The sequence below is a fragment of the Watersipora subatra genome, chromosome 11, assembly GCF_963576615.1.
Source record: "Watersipora subatra chromosome 11, tzWatSuba1.1, whole genome shotgun sequence".
NCBI classification, from domain to species: domain Eukaryota; kingdom Metazoa; phylum Bryozoa; class Gymnolaemata; order Cheilostomatida; family Watersiporidae; genus Watersipora; species Watersipora subatra.
In genome coordinates, this window is record NC_088718.1 from 15151664 (window position 1) to 15174109 (window position 22446).

General features: G+C 34.4%; 1 protein-coding gene across 1 annotated transcript; it reads left to right on the forward strand.

Moving 5' to 3' along the window:
* Positions 1 to 8446: 8446 nt before the first annotated feature.
* LOC137408556 (uncharacterized) lies at positions 8447 to 20158 on the forward strand. The gene is made up of 3 exons (XM_068095127.1): positions 8447 to 8624; positions 12651 to 12754; positions 19212 to 20158. Exons 1-3 carry the CDS (start codon positions 8535 to 8537, stop codon positions 19483 to 19485), a joined length of 468 nt encoding a protein of 155 aa, XP_067951228.1. The 5' UTR covers positions 8447 to 8534; the 3' UTR covers positions 19486 to 20158.
* The last annotated feature ends 2288 nt before the right edge of the window (positions 20159 to 22446 follow it).

Genomic DNA, 22446 nt, shown 5'->3' on the forward strand with positions numbered 1-22446 from the left:
GTCCTTCTTTGCAATTTGTTGGCATTTTCAATTTTCATTTCATTCTAGATTTGAAGACATATTTTTATTTTATATTTATATCTAACAATGTTGAATAAAAGCTCATTGCACTCACTGATATGTTTGCTACGTTTTGCAGCCAAAACTAGCTTATTGTGTGCAATAGAAGTAGAGTTATGAACATTGATCCATTGTAAGTCGTGCTAAGATAGCTGCAAAGATGCCACTATTTGTCATTTATCATTTGGCATTTTACAGATCTTTATGCGTCGGAGTTATTCTTTCTCTGCTGTGCTGGAAAACAAGAATCATTGCCCAAAATACTGATATGGAGTCACCAACAATCAAAATTGCCATGCACTCTCTCGGAACTGATTCTATCACAATAATTTGGAATCAGACGGATCCTAACACCACAATAATTGGATACAGCGTGACAGCTTTCGACATTCCTGATGCTGTCTACAGGGCTAGCTATGATGGATCCATCAATATTGATATAAAATATCAATTAGCAACAGTCTACGTTCACAAACCAGACACCGAGTATAAAGTATGCCTGATTGCGTACGTCAATGAAACAGTAGTTCAAGTCTTTGGCTTTAGTACTGTCAAAGAATGCGGGGTGTTTAGCACCATCCCTCTAATACTTGATAGCAGTATGGTTCCCTTACTAATTGTTCTAGGGTTTTTCTTCACACTCGTGTTACTAGGCGCAGTCTCTTACAAGGTTAAACAGCTCAAGCTGAGAAATCATCAGTATGAAAAGACAGAGACTGCAGCAACAAACAACCAAAATGGTAAAAACTCCATTCAAACACACTTTCTGGAACTTTAGCCATCTTATAAACCACAAGTAAGCCTATTTTGAAATTTAAGTTCCTCCTTGGTTTATTTTATTCAAATATAATGAATGCAATAAAATAAAAATAATGTAAAAGTTTAAAAGTTTAAATGACTAAATCATAAACTCGTTTAGGCTGCATCTAGGAGAGACCTTTTTATAACTTCTTTCATATTTGATTCAGTCTGATTTGGCAACAAATCAATTAAAGATGGATTCACACAAAGCTCATTGAGACTGTATCAGAAAGTATCGGTATGTTTCTATCATTAGCAATTGTTTATTGGTGTTTGAGGTGATCTGACTGCCAGAATGTTTCAATATTAAAATCAACAAAACTTGATTACGATTAAAATTCCCAAAAGAAAAACATGCGCAAAATGACATCACTAGTTCCTATCGTTGCTATAGTTGCTATAATTGCTATAGTTGATACTGGATATTGCATTCAAGTTACAGAAACACTAAAATTACTAAATTGAAATATTTTGAAAGATAAACTTACACAGAAGTTTAGTAGATATTATTAAAAAGTATATCGATATTTTTAGTCATTTGTGGCTTTTTTATGTTTGAGGTCATTGACTGCCGGGATGTTTAAAAAATAAAATGGGCAAAATTCATTGCGGTTGAAATGCTAAAAAAAAATGACATCACTAATTGCTATCGTTGCTATAGTAGATATCGGCTGTTGCGTTCAATTTGTAACATTGTGTCTCTATTCTGTCAGTCTCTTTACAACTATAGACATTCATATTCACACTTTCTGTTGATCTGAGTGTTTTAATTGCCATCAAGTTTTATCAATTTAATTTTGAAACATTCTGACATTTAAAATGTCTTAAACATAGAAAACAATCGCAAATATTTGAAAAATATCCAATAAAGTTTAATAAACTTTTGTGCAAGCTCATTTTTAAGCGTTTTTGTTTTAGCTTTTTAAATTTTGCTGCGTTTTTATAAACTTGTTAAAAGGAAAGACACAAAAGAGCTTTCCATCTTTCAGATTTATGATATTTAGCTGACGCAGTGGCAGCAATAATTGCATCTCCGTAGTATTTATTGATTAGGTGGCAGCTGTTCCTAGCAAAGCTTGATTTAGCGAGATTCTGAATTCTTTCATAAGCTCTCTGGAGGCCTCTCATTAAGAGTAAATTCAATATGTATATTTAGATAGAGGCCAGCTGAATTACATAGATAGTGGTTCAGCCTGTAAGTCCAAGGCTTTGATCAGACCTTCATTGGATACATCATAGCATAGACTCGTCTAAAGGAGCACCATTATGAGGCTAAGCCTATGCCTTCCGCTAAAACTGTTACGGGCAGACAACTTCAAACTCCTCATTAAAATGTATATGGAATGTTCCGCACTGTTATGCACAAGGTCAAAGGCAAATGTGAAGTTTTGTTGTTATAGTTGCATAACCGAGTATTTAATTTACTAACCAAAAAATTCAATTCAATACCAGTTATACCTACACAATCAAGCATTCTGGAAGCATGTATGTCAATTCTCTCACATCTCAAATCAATTTTTCTTTTATAGGATAGTTAAATATAAATAAGTCTGTTCAAATTTTCTGAAAAACCACCTAAAAACAGGATGTTACAAAATGTTAGAAAAACAAGCTTTTAATTGTTCGAATTGATCACTTACACTCACAAAGTAACAAATACTTATTTAGTTTTTGAGATCAGCAATAAAATGTAATATTATTATGGTATTATTATTATTATTGACCTCAATGGAGTTCTTACCTTAGAGAGAGACGTAGCAAATAACGGCGCTGTAAGAGAGATTTGATGACAAGTTCAGTAGGCTACACTTTTGTGGCAACGCATAACATAAAACTTTAATTTAATTCAAATAAACTTACCCTACCATATACACATTTGAAAATATGGTATCTGTTAATCTTACCTTACACTAAACTTAATCCTAGTTTTGTTTTCATTTTCAACTTTGTAAGTTTTTCTTCTATTTGCTTTTTGCCTCGTTTTTAGACTCACTGTTGTCATCACTTTTAGAACCTTTTCAAACTTTTTCCCAAATAGAATATCTGAGCAATGCTGTTCCTCTCGTAAACTCGGCCATCTAACAACCGCATGAAGAACCATTTCGTATGCTCATATCTCAAAATTGTCTCGTATCTCAGGGCAAAAATTTGCCCAGAATTTTCCTCGTATCAAATTTCTCATATGTCGAAGTATGACTGTATATTATTTAATATTATATTATGTTGTATATTGTATCATACTATATTTTATTATACTAAATCATGTTATACTATCTACATTATATTATGTTGCATTACATTAAAAGTTTTTTATATTGTGTCCTATCGTATTATATCATATTATGCTACTAGTTGAATGCTCGGCTTAACACAAGTAATAAAAAAGCTTAAAAACAGTAGCAAGTAATGTAATTGCCATTGACTAAGTGACTAATTAGCCAATGACAAAACTAGTATATTGGCTAATTTGAGTAACTTAAGCTAGTAACTGAAACTTCTAAGCTAGTAACTTTACCATAATAAGAGTCGTGATGCCAGCTGATAATCGTTACACGTGACGTTAAGTGTTAGTATTTTTGCATAACGAATATGACCCGAATTATTCCATTGTATAGCAATGAAGTCGCTTGGTCAAGTGGTTTAGCAGACCAGGAGGTTACGAGTTCAAATTTATGGCAAAGCGCGTTCGTCGTTCTTAAAACTTTATCGCTATAACTGGACACATGAAAGACAGACCAACATTTGGACAAACAGAAAAAAACAGACAAACGCTACCATTAATATATGTATATATATATATATATATATATATATATATATATGTGTGTGTGTGTGTATACTAGTCGAGTTGTGTGCTTAATATAATAATTACTTAATGAATTTGAGTAACTTACTTAAAAAGCTAGATCTTTATTAAAATTGTTACTGCAGTAAATTAATACCAGCGTTTAATTGAGGCAGCTTAACAACCATTCCCGTCACGGTCAACATTACTTGTTAAAACCTAAACCAGCGCCTAAAGCCTGATTATCTTAATCGATGTTATGACTATTTGCCCAAGAAGTCTATTGTACATGTATTTCGTGTAGCTAATAGATTAGATTCGCCGTCTAGATCTGGAAGTCTCCAGATCAAATCCAGTGTTGGTTAGATTATTTCATTGTTATATTACAATTGCTATAACTGGACACAAGGTTTAACAAAAAGACTATTACTGAGATTAATAATATTAATCTATTATTATTATTGTTGTTATTTCTATCTATATTATATGTAGATAGAAACTACATTAACAGTTGTTACGTTTACCCATTCAGTAATAATAGAGCTCCTAAATTTTGAAACGATAATAAATATAATAAAATATAATACGAGTGCAGTATAGTATAGATTAACATAGTATACATATATATAACTTATATATGTGTTATATGTTATATCACATATGTTAAACCTGTTAAATTACATGTAAACAATAAGTCTTGGTGGCCATAATATAAGCTGATACACAGTTACATAGAGTTGAAAACATTGTGCATCAATTGTGGTAAAATTGCATAATCACACGTCATACATAACAATGCATCATAATTTCAACACAATTCAAGTAAATTAAATTAATTAAAACAAAAATTTAAGACAAATTACTGAGCTGGGCCTCTATAAATCCCAATCTGTTTATTCTGTAGAAAAGCTGCTATATGTTGCCTTGAAGTAAAACATTCTATCATTAGCTATAAGTGCTCGCAGATTCAAGTTTAGGTGCAAACTGGCAACAGGTCAAAATCCTCCCTGCCAGGTAGATGACTTTAAAGTTACAATTGGGCCAGAAACATCAAGTCACAGGCAGCAAGAACCAATGATGAGGAGCCCAGCCAACTTCCGACAGGCTACCACTGCGAGACAGAGAGACTTGGTGATAGTAGACACTTTATTCTAAGCACAATAATTTTTAACCATTTAATGAGTTCAACATATACCAAAGCTCAGTTGCACCTGGCTGAGATTTTTACACTAATTGCAAGGTTTAATTGAAAAAGTAGCCATGAGCTCTTGCGCAAGAAAATGAATGATTGTGAGTCACTACAGTAAGTGCGAGAGTGAAGAGATAGAAAGAAGCCTTTGCATACAACTCTCTGCAACATCTTTTGCATGATTTGATTGAATATGTGCTGTAAACTTAATTTGAAGGCTTTAACAGGTAACACAGAGGCGAGTGATATTCTAATTGAAGTTAGTTGATGCGAGTTTATGTATGGACAGACAACTCCCTATTGTCAATATCCATAATCGCAACCACTGCAGGCTGGTTACATAAATAGGCCTTGTGTTAGCAAGCACAATGCAAAAATTTTATGTGTGGTGTATGCGATTGGGCTACAAGTGAATCAAACGGCTACCCTTCACAATTGTAGGAAAATTACAGTAGTTTTTGCTTTACTTGATACACAAGAGAACACAATTACCAAGCTAGATAGAAGCTAATGTTGCCTCTAGTGACAACCCCAGATAAGTGTTAGTTTATATAGCATACATGTCGACGTATCCGTAAGATTTGTAGCTCGAGCTCTTTGTACAGTATATTTTAGTGTTTGTAGGGTTTGTAGGGTGTTTGTAGATACCCAAACAGTTGCCTTATAGCAAAAATGTTCTGCCCGGCTAAAATTCTTTGTTTGATTTGTTTGATAGAGTAATTACTGTGTTATCGCGTTTTGCTAAAAGCAAATGGTGAAGGATAACTCCAAATTTATGAAAACATGTAAGAGTAGACAACTCAAACGCTAGATCATGAACTCATGCTCTAAGTCAGCTCAAAAATATAGGCGTAAAACAGCAAGACATTTCACTGTCCTACCAGAATCGAATTTTGTCTTACGCTGCTTCAAGCTGGTATCTCTTTGTATCGAAAACTGATAAAGAAAATATAGAAAACACTTTCAAAAATTGTTTTAAGATTATTCTACCTGATATGGACAGTTATGATCAGTATTTAAATACCCTTAATGCTGTTGAGCCAAATGTTAGATATGTTGTTAAATATTTGTGGTCTAAAATACTCAGAACGCATCTCCGATTTATTTGACCATCAGTTGCCACTTTCTCATAAAATCTACTATGTCAAATACTAAACACCAACACCTTATACTAAACACCAACACCTTATACTAGACACCAACACCTTATACTAAACACTGACACTTTATACTAAACACTGACACCTTATACTAGACACCAACACCTTATACTAAACACTGACACTTTATACTAAACGCTAACACCTTATACTAGACACCAACATCTTATACTAAATACCAACACCTTATACTAAACACCAACACCTTATAGTAAACACCAATACCTTATACTAAACACCAACACCTTATACTAAACACCAACACCTTATACTAAACACTGACACTTTATACTAAACACCAACACCTTATACTAAACACCAACACCTTATACTAAACACCAACACCTTATACTAAACACCAACATCTTATACTAAACACTAACACCTTATACTAAACACCAACACCTTATACTAAACACCAACACCTTATACTAAACACCAACACCTTATACTAAACACCAACACCTTATACTAAACACCAACACCTTATACTAAACACCAACATCTTATACTAAATACCAACACCTAATACTAAACACCAACACCTAATACTAAACACCAACATCTTATAGTAAACACCAACACCTTATACTAAACACCAACACCTTATACTAAACACCAACACCTTATACTAAACACCAACACCTTATACTAAACACCAACATCTTATACTAAACACCAACACCTTATACTAAACACCAACACCTTATACTAAACACCAACATCTTATACTAAACACCAACATCTTATACTAAACACCAACACCTTATACTAAACACCAACACCTTATACTAAACACCAACACCTTATACTAAACACCAACATCTTATACTAAATACCAACACCTAATACTAAACACCAACACCTAATACTAAACACCAACATCTTATACTAAACACCAACATCTTATACTAAACACCAACATCTTATACTAAACACCAACACCTTATACTAAACACCAACACCTTATACTAAACACCAACACCTTATACTAAACACCAACACCTTATACTAAATACCAACACCTAATACTAAACACCAACACCTAATACTAAACACCAACATCTTATACTAAACACCAACACCTTATAGTAAACACCAACACCTTATAGTAAACACCAACACCTTATACTAGACACTAACACCTTATACTAAACACCAACACCTAATACTAAACACCAACACCTTATACTAAACACCAACACCTTATAGTAAACACCAACACCTTATAGTAAACACCAACACCTTATAGTAAACACTAACACCTTATACTAAACACTGACACTTTATACTAAACGCTAACACCTTATACTAGACACCAACATCTTATACTAAACACCAACATCTTATACTAAACACCAACACCTTATACTAAACACCAACACCTTATACTAAACACCAACACCTTATACTAAACACCAACACCTTATACTAAACACCAACACCTTATACTAAACACCAACACCTTATACTAAACACCAACACCTTATACTAAACACCAACACCTTATACTAAACACTAACACCTTATACTAAACACCAACACCTTATACTAAACACCAACATCTTATACTAAACACTAACACCTTATACTAAACACCAACACCTTATACTAAACACCAACACCTTATACTAAACACCAACACCTTATACTAAACACCAACATCTTATACTAAACACTAACACCTTATACTAGACACCAACACCTTATATTAAACACCAACACCTTATACTAAACACCAACACCTTATACTAGACACCAACACCTTATACTAAACACCAACACCTTATACTAAACACCAACACCTTATACTAAACACCAACACCTTATACTAGACACTAACACCTTATACTAAACACCAACACCTTATACTAAACACCAACACCTTATACTAAACACCAACACCTTATACTAAACACCAACACCTTATACTAGACACCAACTTTACTATTCTTTATCAATTCTTGTTTATCTCATGGTCTACATGTAATTTGGTTTGAACAGCATTGACCAGTAATAATAAAGTTCATATTAAATATGAACCTTATTATTATTGGTCAATGCTGTTCAAACCCTCAAACTTTGTTTACAGATGGATAAATTTTATCTATCTGTAAACAAAGTTTGATTGCTTCCCCAGTTCAACTGCATATACTTTTCCATATTTTCTCACAGATACCTTTCTGTAGTACACCTAGGAAATAGAAAAGCACTCTATGAGAGGAGATGGGAGTGGGAAATAAGGTTGGGCACAAATTATACAGACAAGTAGCCACACGCCTCTCAACTAAACTCATTAATCAAAAACTATTCAAATTATGTCAAAATCATTGACTATTGGTTGCATAATTAATGGCATAGTGTACGGGTTGCGTTATGACAACCCTACTTGTTTGTTGCCCCTCCGCTACAATATAATGACATGGGGCTGAATTCGACAGTAAAGAACAAGCCACTGAGCTGAAAAGACGTGCAAGACAGATCTCTTTATTAACTTCGTTTGACGTACAACACACTTGTGTCATATTCCTTACTACAAATGCTGAAGGTTACAGTTTTAGGATTGTCTTTTCTTGTCTCTGTGACAGCGCTGTCATGCATACCCTGCTCTCAGGAAGCTCATGATTTGGTAAGTATTAACATAATGTATTAAAGATAAACTTACATAAACTTTAGTAGATTTTATCAGAAAGTATCAGTATTTTTCTATCATTTGCGATTGTTTATGTTTGAGGCAATCTGACTGCCAGGATGTTTCAAGTGTGATTTTGACATCTCTAGTTGGAAAGAAACCGACAGAATTGAGACGTCTAACGCTGCAACTTGAACACAATAGCCAATGTTAACTATCGCAACTAATGACATTATCTTGCATGAATTTTCTTCTGAGCATTTTAACCGCGATCAGGTTTTGTTGATTTTAATCTTGAAACATCCTGGCAGTCAGATTACTTCAAACAACAAAAACAACCAAAAATGATAAAAAAATACAGATACTTTCTGATAAAATCAACTAAAACGTTGTGTAAGTTCATCCTAGAAGGAATTATATTAACTAGTGAGTCTTGGGGGTCATGAACTATTGTAAGGGCTAGTAACTATCTGGGCAACTATTCTGCAATGTGAATGTGTGGTTGATTTGTGTAGTTGATAGTGTGCTAGGCTGTTATGCTGAAAGTTGCGAGTTCGAACCCTGTGGAATGTTGTCCCTTTTCCTACCCTCTAACAATGACTACATATGGATGCAGTTCTTAGTACCATAAAGACGAATAAACATAAAAAGTTTACAATCTTTGCATTTTTTATCGTCCCTAAATGAAGGCCCTGCAATGCATGAGTAATAAAATAGCCTATAAACAGTGGCCGCTAATGTAGTAGCCATTGGCAAGGCTGACTAATTGGCCAATGGCCAAATTAGCAAATTGGCTAATTTGAATAAATTAAGCTAGTAACTTAAGCTTGTCTAAATCTTCACTATAATAAGAGCCAGTTTGCGAACCTTATGTGTGATGTCACACATCATGATCTCTTTCTCTCTTTAAGATCGTAATAATGATCTTAAGACATGTGAGTAGTAATTAATAGTATTTCTGCAGACGCTTCAATTGTGGTATTTAAATCAATGTAATGAATTCAGTTATTCCATTGTATAGCAATGTAGCTGCTTGGTTTAGTAGATAGACTGTTTCCCTGTAGACCTGGAAGATCATAGTTCAAATCCTGTGCAGCCGTTTTTTTGTTCTAAAACATTTTCGCTATTGCTAGACACACAAATGACAGACCAACAAACAAACAAATGACAAACACTGAGACTTGTATATACAGATAGAAGACAGATGGCTTGTCAAACGTATGGGAACTATTGTTTAAACTAGAATTTTACTCGTAGTTGTGGGCCTTTTTAGACAAGGTTACAAGTTGTCTGATTGTCAAGCCCTACCATAAACTGAGTCAACAGAGCAGTAGTACAGCTCAGTTTATACCTACTGTACAACATTTACCAAGTTTCCATACAGTGATAGCGTAGCGACACACCACCATATGGTGCTGCAATGTCATCATGGAATAGAAACAGCCGTGTTACTCTCATTCTGTCGTGACTCCGTATCACTGTTTGGAACAAAGCACTAGTGTGATGCGCCATCTTTGTGCCATGGAAACGGCCTTAGCGACAGACGACTTTGCAATTGTGCATGCATATAGGCCTTGCTTCCCTGCTGCTTCATACGCACATATATGCCTTGACATAAGGCATCACACAACCATGTCTCTACTTGCTTTGTGGAAACATGATCTGCCTGTTGGCCCGGATTGGTGCTTCAGCACTGGCCCTCCCAGGTGCCACTACACTAGCATTGTATGGAAAGTCAGTATTATCACTTATACAGCCATAAACTGCGTATACAATACAAATAGATGGTAATCCACCCAGGGATCAAGGCTCAACTATAACAAAAAAATAAAATGGCCACCTAACTACACCTTGGTAAATATGTAGAACATAGTTTGTACTTGTGAACTGAAGGCATGTTACCATCCGGAAGATCTTTGGGCTTGTTTATAATTGCTGTACCAAAAATATCTAACCAGAATAAAAGAGTTTACTGAGAAAAAAGGTAATAACGTCATCAAGGTACACCTATATTTGATTAACCCTGAACACAAGTACTTTTTGTTCCGTCTAAACTTTAAGGGTGGTGCTTGTTAGCTTCCTCCATTCGATGTTTTACGTGCTGGAAGTGATTAACAGACAGGAAGAATGACACACCTTTTCTAAAATATGCATACATCTTGCACCTTGATCTCAAGTCAAATAACTACAAAACGACGATTTTTTATTTCTAGTGTAGCTGGTAGTGTCACTCGGTTTTCTAACATGAAGGTGAAGGACGTTTAGCATGCTTCTGGTCATACCGTTAAGCACATCTCTCCAAAAATTATTCTGACAAGCTATGCTCATGTATGAAAGTATTATTGCATATAGAGCTGCGATAATGGGATCAGATTACCATTCTTAGTTGACTATGTTTTGCTAACCTTTTTATAATAAGAGCCGTATGTCTGTCCATCTGTCCGACATTCTTAGGGGTCAAGAGAAAAGATTGTTTTCACCAGGATTCGATCTCATAACTTTCCCCTGCACAAATCAACCACATTATAGCTACCAACCAACCACATTATAGCTACCGATCAACCACATTATAGCTACCAATCAACCACATTATAGCTACCAATCAACAACGTTATAGCTACCAATCAACCACATTATAGCTACCAATCAACCACATTATAGCTACCAATCAACAACATTATAGCTACCAATCAACCACATTATAGCTACCGATCAACCACATTATAGCTACCAATCAACCACATTATAGCTACCAATCAACCACATTATAGCTACCAATCAACCACATCATAGCTACCGATCAACTACATTATAGCTACCAAGCAACCACATTATAGCTACCGATCAACCACATTATAGCTACCGATCAACCACATTATAGCTACCAATCAACCACATTATAGCTACCAATCAACAACATTATAGCTACTAAGTGGAACCATGCCAGTATTCATACCTGTTAGGCAATTAGCAAGCATACACGTGTTTAAACTGATAACCATACTGGTAGGGCTGCAACAATGGCCATGCCAGATTTGGATGTGTCAACAGCCAAACTTATACCCATGTCATTATGCGGGTAAGTAAACTTATCAATTATAGGGCAGCTCATCTTCAGCAGAAGATAAATTATCCTTACATCAGCTAAATCGTAAGCTTGCGTGAATGTACAGCCACACGTCTAGAGAGTGACTGCTGCACAGCTTTAGTGCTGGTTTGCTAGCTGCCTAGAATATCCTAGAAGAGCTGTCATATTAAAATAGAGACCATGTTTTGTAGCCACATTTTATTATTTGACATTATTAAATATCAGATATTGGACAAGAATATAGTACAGCACAATCTAATAATATGATGTAATACAATATAAGATGAAGTAATATAAGAATTTATAATTGAGTGGGTAAAATTTTGCAAATTACTGTATCATATTATATACCTATTAATATGATACAGTATAATATATTATACTGTATCATATTATATACCTATTAATATGATACAGTATTATATATTATACTGTATTATATTATATACCTATTAATATGATACAGTATTATATATTATACTGTGTCATATTATATACCTATTAATATGATACAGTATTATATATTATACTGTATCATATTATATACCTATTAATATGATACAGTATTATATATTATACTGCATCATATTATATACCTATTAATATGATGCAGTATTATATATTATACTGTGTCATATTAATAGGTATATTGTGTTATATTAAATTATACTATAATATGACATAATAATTTGCAAAATTTTACCCTCTAAAATTTTTTGTCTATCTATAAATGTTAGACAATCAAATGATGCATTCTATGTACTGTCTATACTCTCTATTGCAAGGAGGTAGATTTTGTGATCTTGTCTTGCGAGGGTATTGAGTGGAGGAGCATAGCATGATGAACAGCAGTATAGATTGTTCATGTTACCACAATAGGATTGAAGGCAGACTGCCTCCTCATCTGTCTAACGCGTAACTGCCCATTTTTGTAGTGTCCAATCGCGCAATGTCACAAGTCAGAAAGAGTGCGAGGCCTGTGTGAATGCTGTGACAAATGTGGTCAAGACCTTGGAGAGAAATGCACAGAAACTTCACCGTAAGTTTATTATATTGTTTTAAGATAGCCCACAATATTAGTATTATCAACATAGACATCTGAAAGTGATTTTAATATTCTCCATAGCAACCTAATAATAACACACGCTTTGAAAGAATGCAAACTCTGACATCCTCCAGATATGGATTGATTCAGGTTTTTGACTGTGTGCCAAAAAGCTGAGAGTATGAAAATGGGTTGCTATTTGTACAGCTATTCTTTTAGACATTCATCAGCAGGTGTGTAATGTAGCTATTTTTCAATGCGCATCAGTAGGTGCTTTAACGGCTATTCATAGACATGTGTCAATGATGATGCCACACAGTTCCGCCAACTGTCGCCATACATCAGCAGGTTTGTTATGTAACTATTTATAGACAATCATAAGCAGGTGTGTCATGTAGCCATTATCAGCTGTGCATCGTCAGGTGGTTTATATAGCTATTTTAGACAAGCATCAGTACGGATATCATATAGCTAGCTGCAGACATACATCAGCTGGTGTGTAATGTAGCCATAGATAGCCTATAGACAAGCAACAGCAAGTGCATTATGTAGTGGAGCATTAATAAGTGGCATGTAATATGTATAAGTTTACATGTCTGAGCAGGTGCTTTTAGTAGCGAAGCTCTTACACACTTGGTAATTAAAACGTTTCTACAGCACTTTTAAAGAAGAACTGTTAATTTTAAAAAATTTCAAGGATACATTGTTTTTTAAATTTAAAATGATTCTCATGTCTTATCTGTCGCTCGCCTAACATCTCATTTGCTTTTCAAATGCAGTGTTTTTATTTCACGGGCCAAGAAAAAAGACGCAGTGGCATCAGCATGTATTTGGCAATAGTTAGAAAAAAATTAAAAAGCCAGCTTTGTACCTAGAATACTGCAAAATTAAAAACTATTTTAAAAAGCTAAAAACACTTTTGTTTTTTAAAGACTACATAGGTTAAGGTCATACATTGTTTCAGCTGCATGAGACAATCTTCCTGGTCATCAAACAGAGGAACAAGAAAGCCAACTTAAACTGTCATTTTAAATAAAAGCAACTTGTAAGACTAGATAATAGGTTCTGGGTGTCTCACAAGCTCACAGCTAATAAACTGTAGCTGCTCTGGTCTGTAAAAAGTAGGACTGTGTGACACCGATTTGTAATTTTTCTTACTAGGTTGTTATATGGGCGTGTAGCTTACCAATTTCTATCAGGTCAAACATCTTCATGAACTGATCAGATGATAGATAGATTAATACTATAAATTCTGTAGTACAATCGACTCGGTGTTTTAGCCGAGGTCTAAAGTTTAGGTTAAAAATCCTGGTTTTGACATGTATGTGCCGTATAAATTGACCTTCTCTTCTATGGCTCAAATCACTTGATCGCTAATTGTTAGACGGCATCAGCGGCGGGCAGCGTGTAGCTGAAGAAATGACATTAAAAAACACAATCAGCAAAAGCGCTCGTTCTCGGTACCATCGATAATATGAAAATTAAACAAAACAACGAGAGAAGGCTGTGCTAATGAAGATCACAGAGCACATAACAACACTTCACCATCATATTGGTCTGCTTAGCCAATAGAAACTGCTACCTTTGATAATACGTATTTGATAAAAAAGCAATACCACAAGACAGATTTCTGTCAGGAATCGTGATTCAAGTACAAAAAGAAGATAAATGAACAATAGTGAATGTGTCAAATAGATTACTGAAGTGTGGGCTTGTAGACGGATACTACGAAAGAAAACATTAAAGTCTAAAAAAACGCATTGTTCCATAAGAGAATCCTAGCGATGAGAACTTGAATGGTACAAAATGGGCTTGGTGTTTGATTCAACTCATGTTGAGTAGGACTACTATAGTATTTTACTATTTTATAAATAAATCCCTATATGGCATATCATGTAATTTGGATTTGAATTTGAATTTTATTAAAACTCGAGTCATAAAAAAACATAACCACCATGTCAGTCAAGGATGGATTTTAGCTCGGAATTTGTTGTCAAATCTTTGACCTTTATACCGGAATTTACGGTAAATAGATAGATAAATAGATGGAAATCTATAGATAGGTAGGTAGATAGATAAATCGATTGATATGAACTTTATCATCACTTATCAACGTCATCCAAAGCAAATTAAACCATGAGTTACAAATAATATAAATAATAGTAAAGTAAAGTTACTTATGTTAAAAGAAAAAGATCTACATTTTTGACGTCTACAAAAAATTTACATAACGCTGTTCTACATGTATAATGTAAATTGGGAAGGTGTTGGTGTCTAGTATACGCTGTAGCGATTTATTTGGGGTAGCAGGAATGTAATGGATGGTCAGAAAGATTGAAGAAGGCTGTTTGGATGTTCCATTATACTGCAAATGTGCATAATAGATGTGTTTGTATTCTATATAAGGAATCTATGACCAATGGTATTTCTAATAGTGACCAGTTTATAGTTATATGCAAATAAATAAGGATAGAATGTGTATTGTTTGCAAATTAGGGTAGCATCGCCCAGACTAATATTTCTATTACTCTTATACTCTTAGTAAGCCCGTGAGAAATTAACTTAAAATATTCTCTGTGAGGTTTTCTATTGTTCTGTTTGAACCAATCAAAATTTGTTAGTCATTACTCCAAATCTAGGTCACCTTTGCGTTATTACTTATAAAAAATACTCGAAAATAAATATGAGTTATGCTATTCTTATCTACATGACTTTATAGAGTCTTTGTAGAGTGAATAAAAAAAATCATTAAAAGTTGACTTGCAACAAAACTTAAATTGTAGTTATTTGGTATCAAAATATTCACCATGTCTTACTCTGCTGTGTTGTAGGTGCAAAATATGTGGAAATGTGATTACAAGCTCTTAAAATCTCTAAAACGAACCGTTAAAAAATGGTCGTAGGATGGAATCCCTTTATTTTGATGAAGTTCTCAACTCGATGGGGTTATTGTTTTGACACATGATGTTATTACGTGAAATGAAAGGCCAATAGAAGGCTCAATGTAACACTTCTTGTAGCACTAGTTTTATGACAAACACTTCAGGTTCTACCAGAAAGCCCTTATCAAATATAAATGCTCGCTACTTTACAGTTTCGTTTCAGCTTGGTCTAATCATCTAGTCATAACAATTATGATCATTTGGCCTAAATTTCTCGTCAAATGGCGCGAATGATTTCTGCAGTATTTTTTGACCATCACAGGTGACCAACAGGCTCCTCATGTTTATCAGAGGATGATATGCACCCTTCGGGCTAAGGTTAAAGAATTAAACTGATTTTTTGGCTAGGTTTTGAGATATCAGTGCTCAAAGTAACAGCATTACAACAATAATGAAAAAGACGCATAAGGACTATAGACATGGTTTTATTGAATGCGTGAAGTATGTTTGTTAAAATATTTCAACGAATGAGGTTGAATGAAAGTGTAACCAGAAGCGCATCTTGTTCAACTACGTCCCATTTGAGCCATTTTGAAAGAGATTCCATCCTACGGCCGCCTTCGTGATGGCTGCGATTAACTGTTCGTTTTTGAACTTTTAAGAGCTTGTAATCACATTCCCACATATTTTGCACCTACAACACAACAAAGTAAGACATGGTGAATCTTTTGATACCAAATAGCTGTAATGTGAATTTTGTTGCAAGTCAAACCTTTTACTTTCCTTATCAATAGTTATAGATAATAGTTAAACTTCTACCTACAGACGCCGTTATAATCACATGTATATAGTTGCACATATGTAGTTGTACGTATATAGTTGTATGTGTATAGAGTTGTATGTATATAGTTGTACGTTTATAGTTGTATGTGTATATAGTTGCACATTTGTAGTACTATGTATATAGTTGTACGTATATAGTTGTATGTGTACATAGTTGTATGTATATAGCTGTATGTGTATATAATTGTATTTATATATTTGTATGTATATAGCTGTACGCATATAGTTGTATGTGTCTATAGTTGTATGTGTATATAGTTGTATGTATATAGTTGTACGTATATACATGTAGTTGTATGTGTATATAGTTGTATGTATATAGCTGTACGTATATAGTTGTATGTATATAGTTGTATGTGTATATAGTGGTATGTATATAGTTGTATGTGTATATAGTGGTATGTATATAGCTGTAAGTATATAGTTGCACGTATATGGCTGTATGTGTATATAATTTTATTTATATATTGGTATGTATATAGTGTTAGGCCGGTATCTAATTTAGTGTCGGATCAAATATCCTTGCACATTTTTATCGGTTTTCCCAGTATCGGTATCCTCGGTATTTACCAACTTCGGTATCCTTTGCCAACTAAGAAAGTTCGGTATTGTTGTTCGGTATATGGTTTTCAGTGTGTGTTTAAACTTTAAATGGTTTAAAGTTTAATGGTTTAAACTTGAAACCATAACTGTCTCGAACAACTTTTATTGTTGTGCAAAAAACATTCTATAGTCAGCAGTATACTGTTACTGCAAGGAGACTCCTTGTTTTAGAAAGCCAACAAAGAAAAGAAAGATGGAAATATAAGTTTCATGATAGATGTTTTTATTGTTTATTCTATTAAAAAATATAGTTATTGATACAAACGTTATGTATAATAGAGAACAGATAGATAATGGCAAGGGGCTCTTTTTGTTAAATATACTGAAACAGTTTACAAAAATCTTATTATCACATATTGTAATCAGGTAATTTAATCACATAATTATACGCAGTCGTATTAGAGTCCAGTCCCGTTAGAGTTTTTATACATCCTCCCATCTTTGGAGAACTCCCAAACCTTTAAGGCTGGTGGCATTATCAATGTAACGTAATATAATAGTAGATACGGTAAGCATGGAAATTTTCGTTGAATTTGTTCTCCATTGCCCGCTGAGATTAGCATGTTCGTCAAAAAAGTGTTTGAAAAATCTATCCGGATATCCGTATAACCATTTACCGATAGACTTTTACGGATAAATATCGATCATATCAAACCAGCTGTGGATAACTAGCTGTCCCCGAAGATGATTAGTTTCCTCGGATACCAAGAATCCCTCGGTATCGGTAAGAGCGGATAACCAAATACCAGCCCAACACTAGTATATAGTTGTGTTTATATATTGGTATTTATATAGTTGTATGTATGTTGTAGTTTTATGCATATAGTTTTATGTACATGTATATAGTAAGATCTATATAGTTGTATTTATTGTTGAAAACTTTTGAACACAACAAGTTAAAGGTTAATCATATATTACTTTTCAATTTAACAATATAGAGATGAACCATTAGTTTTTGCAAAAGATAATTGATATTTAGATATGGGACATTTTTATATACACGTATTTGCCACTTCACCATAAATTATTATATTTGTAATGAATTAAATAACACATTTGCAGTATAGCAAAAACATCTACCTTCCTTTCAGAGATTATCAGTTCACTTTTTAAGTAAGTTGGGAACAATGCTAGGACTTTGAACTTTTGAGAGATTATGACCTTACTGATGTGTGCGTGCGCGCGGGTGTGCGCATGTGGTTATCACAAACTATATTGGCTTTGAATATTGATTTCTAACCACGACAGTATCGTGGAGTCTAAAAACAAATGCAAGTAATATATACAAAGGTTAAAACTAGTTGAATGAATCGCTAAACCACAATGTTAGCTGTTAGCGCAGTACAACCAGGCAATGAAAGAACAAGAACATACAGATTAAAAACAGAATATCAAAGTTTATAACTAGTACCTTTTCCTCCTGATAAATAACTTTGGGACTTTGTGTAACAAGAATTCTTTCAGTAATTGAATACATGATTAGCTGCGAGTAAAGCGGAGTGGATCATTTTGAAGGAATACGCAGTCGTCTGCTAAAAACTAAGTTCACAGGTCAAGGATCGGCCCTGAAACCAATCATGTGATAGCAACACCGAAGGTCTAGCATATAGTAAACTGATGTGTCAGCAACGAGACTCATGATCACAGTGTACATGTACATGTGTAATATAACAAATGATGATGCAAGGCAATTGATGAACAAGGAAAAGATAACTCCTTCGATGGTTGAGTCTATGAGAAATGAGCATATTAATACAAAATCTTTACACTTTTGGCGCAATAAATATTATTGAAGTTTTTATACCCTGTTATATAACATTTATAGAGTTATAGGTTTAAAACAACGACACACTAAGATGTGTATATGAATAAAGAGGCGCAAACAAAGTCTGTAACGTTAATACAATAGATCATCAGGAATAGCAAATTTAAATAATTTTGTTTTGTTAACATAACTCACCATATATTGCTGTTAAAGTTCTGAGTGTCATTTCCTGTTTCTACACATTACTAGCTACAAAGGACATTTGACAGGTGTTTCATGGTTAGCCGAAGCAGTGTCCATACAATCTGCAGGTGCTTCCTATTGTATAATGAATAAAACATAGAGACATGCTTTGCAGGTGCTATTCTCATCTTCGATGCTATGCACTGGATAGACATCCCCAGCTACCATATTTCTATAATGGAATTTGTGTCAGCAACCAAACTTACAACGAGTTACCTCCAGAGCCGACACCTTGCCTACCATGTCAGCTGCAAGTGACAGAACCAGTTACCGAACCAACCTCCGTTGCGACTCCTTCAGCCTCGACTCTCATATCACACATCAACGAAAAACGAGCTGTGGAAGTTCTTCTCGATTGGGCAAGACGACGAATCAATAAATTAGATTGAGTACAATGTCAAGGTCAGACCTACTCAGCCAGCCACAAGTGTCTATTACATGCAATTTATTCAGCCTCGGCTTGAAGAGTGGGTTTAATTAGAAGCAGGTTTTTGTATCAAATAAGGTAACTAGGCAACAGTTCATTTTATAGACCTAGATCTATCACTTCTGTGAAACTGTTTGAACATTTATTGCTAGTTATGCTACAAACTAGTTCTCCAGGCTACATTTCCAGTTTTTAATTTTTGTAATTATAAGCGTATTGGTTGTGGCGCAGCATTACTTCCCTTGAGAACACCAACTATTCGTCGTTTTGTGACCAGTGAGAAAGTAATTGTTTTAATTTTATTTTCATAGAACTATGTAAATTCTAGAAAATATATGTCTATAGAGCTATCATTGATGCTCGCATTACGCCGCACTAAAAATAGTACTTGTATCTCAACTAAGTATTCTTATGGGAGAGTTTTTTGTGGTAAAGAACCTATTATGTATTTCTCATTCATCTTCTAAGGATACCCAACTGACAGGCTAATTTATTCTCTTATTATTTTCCATAATTGTTGTGGTAACATCTGCAGCAACAATGAATAGTGTTTGCATAGCCCTAGTTTATGATGACTAGGCAGGCTATATCTCGTCTGCTGCTTGAAAAACAAAAATAAAGATGTTTTATTACCATTTGTCTTTCAGAGTTGAGTTTAGAAGCGTAGAAGCGGTGTCAAGAGGGGTTACGAAATCAATGGAATTAGTATATAGTGTCAGGCAAAATAGTTTGGACACACGATCAGCAAGGCATAGTCGTTCAACCTTGGACGTGAATAACTGTTAAGTTTTTACAGATCCCTAAAACTATATCATCATTTGTAATCATCATGTGCACACTGGTCTCGTGGTGCAGCTGGCAGTGTTTATGTATGTGAAGCTCTCCTACCTGAGTTCAATTCCAGTGTTGGGTAATTCTTTTTTCTAACTTGAAATTCCCGAAGCTTGGTTTCGGACGCAGATAAACATGGCACTTATTATAGTGAATACTAAAGGAATTATAACTACCTAAATGCACATCCATAAAATGCTAAGGACGGTTACATATGAATATTAGTAACTTGTATCTGTTGTACTTGTTCTTTCTCATTTATAGTATAACCTAACTTCCTTTATTATGTCAGACATACTATACATTATATAGTTGAGAGGCTAATGTTATAGACACTCTGTCAGCCACCAAAAGTATTCTCAAAAATACGATCCATTTATCGGGCACCCATTTTATTCTATTCTGTGATTAACAATCAAAGCCAGCTTCTTTGGATAAATCTGGCTTCTTAACATAGCCTCATCATCACTCAGTGCAGTCTAGCAAAGATTCAACCAAAAATTTACTCCAAAGCTTTTTAACTTTTCAGAGGTATGCCATAACTGTCCAGCATTTTCAATTCTCAGCTTGTTGAAGAATTATTGTTTTGCAAAACATTTTGTCCTCGAGTCGTAGTTCATTTCATGAAATCATATCAACTTGTTTACAAATAAATGACGCCTGATGTATTTCCACTCTAAGCAGACGTCATTAAGCAGACGTCATAACACAGTGGCACAATATGACTCATTGATTGGTAGAGTGACAAGCTAGTTGATATGGTCTTGTGGTTTTTAGGATATCATCTTTTGGGGCGTCCACAGGCGTTACTCGGCCGTGCTAGTCAGGAAGTGCGCAGCTAGTAAAATGAGCCTGTGATTGATGAATGATCTAGTTTCTCTTTCACTCAGCAGATCAACTCTACCCGCTATTATCATACAGAGTGCACTGCTCTAACAGTATTTCACCTTTGCCTAGCATGAGCTTAGAAATTATACTTTAACCCCGTGGTTCCAGCTCGTTTTTATCCCTGAATCCCCTACGACTGATGAGAGTAATCTCACACCTCTTGTTTTGAATGAAACCAAAACAGCTACAAACTTAATAAAAAACAAACATATTTAGAAGATATAAAAACAATATGTTATTCGAAGGTCATTCTAAGAGAAGTCTAATGTTTTCACACAGCAACATATAAACAACAACTCACTTTATGGTCATTGACTTTTTTCCTGCCTCTTCTCTGCTATTTTCTTATCAAAATGTGGTTCCTTGCTGGGGAATGAAATACGCAGAGCATCGATTGATGGCATTAGAATATTTATTTTCAATCTATAGAAGAGGTAAAAGACTGGATTCACATAAACCAGTTGTTGCAATACTAAACACACTTTCCTTGTCTTCAAAATTGATTTTGCACTTTCCCAACTACAGCTCGCATCTGCTCTAAAGACCAAACGTGCGTAGACCTGTTCTAAAATAATGTTTGAGCAACTCGTCTGAAGCTGGCTGCTTTGAAAAGGTCAAGGTAGAAGTGAACCTGACCCGCTAGCTTGGAGAATCAAACAGATACAGCATTCTTAAGCTTTTTGGCCGCGCAGTTTTCAGACTTCAGAACTCAAGGACTGTTGGTGGATTCCATCACTCTTTTGGGTTAATCACAGTAGACTATGCAACTAGAGAGTGTATCAAAACTACATTCCTAAGTTCTTGGCATTTCTTTGTATTCACGCCAAAGACTAGTGGAGAGGGCAAATACAAGTAGACTGATCTATTTGCGATCAAATCTCTATCAGCATGCTCAATCTCTCAGGCATAAATACAAATATTGGTATTTCCGTTTGTGTTTTTATGAGCAAAAACAGAACCAATACTCCTAGTGAAAAGTGTTTTTGTATAAAGTATTCAAATTTTTATATCTCGTACGCTGCAACTTATTTTCAGTAGTTGTATTATTTGTTATATTAAATTAGAAAAACCTTTGAGAATTGAAGGCCTTTTAATAAATTAAAATTAATCAAGTAAGTTAATTAACTAAATTAAAGTTTAACGATAATGAATAAAATTAATAATGAAGATTTCAATAATTTTAAACGATTTTTTCAAAAATTCT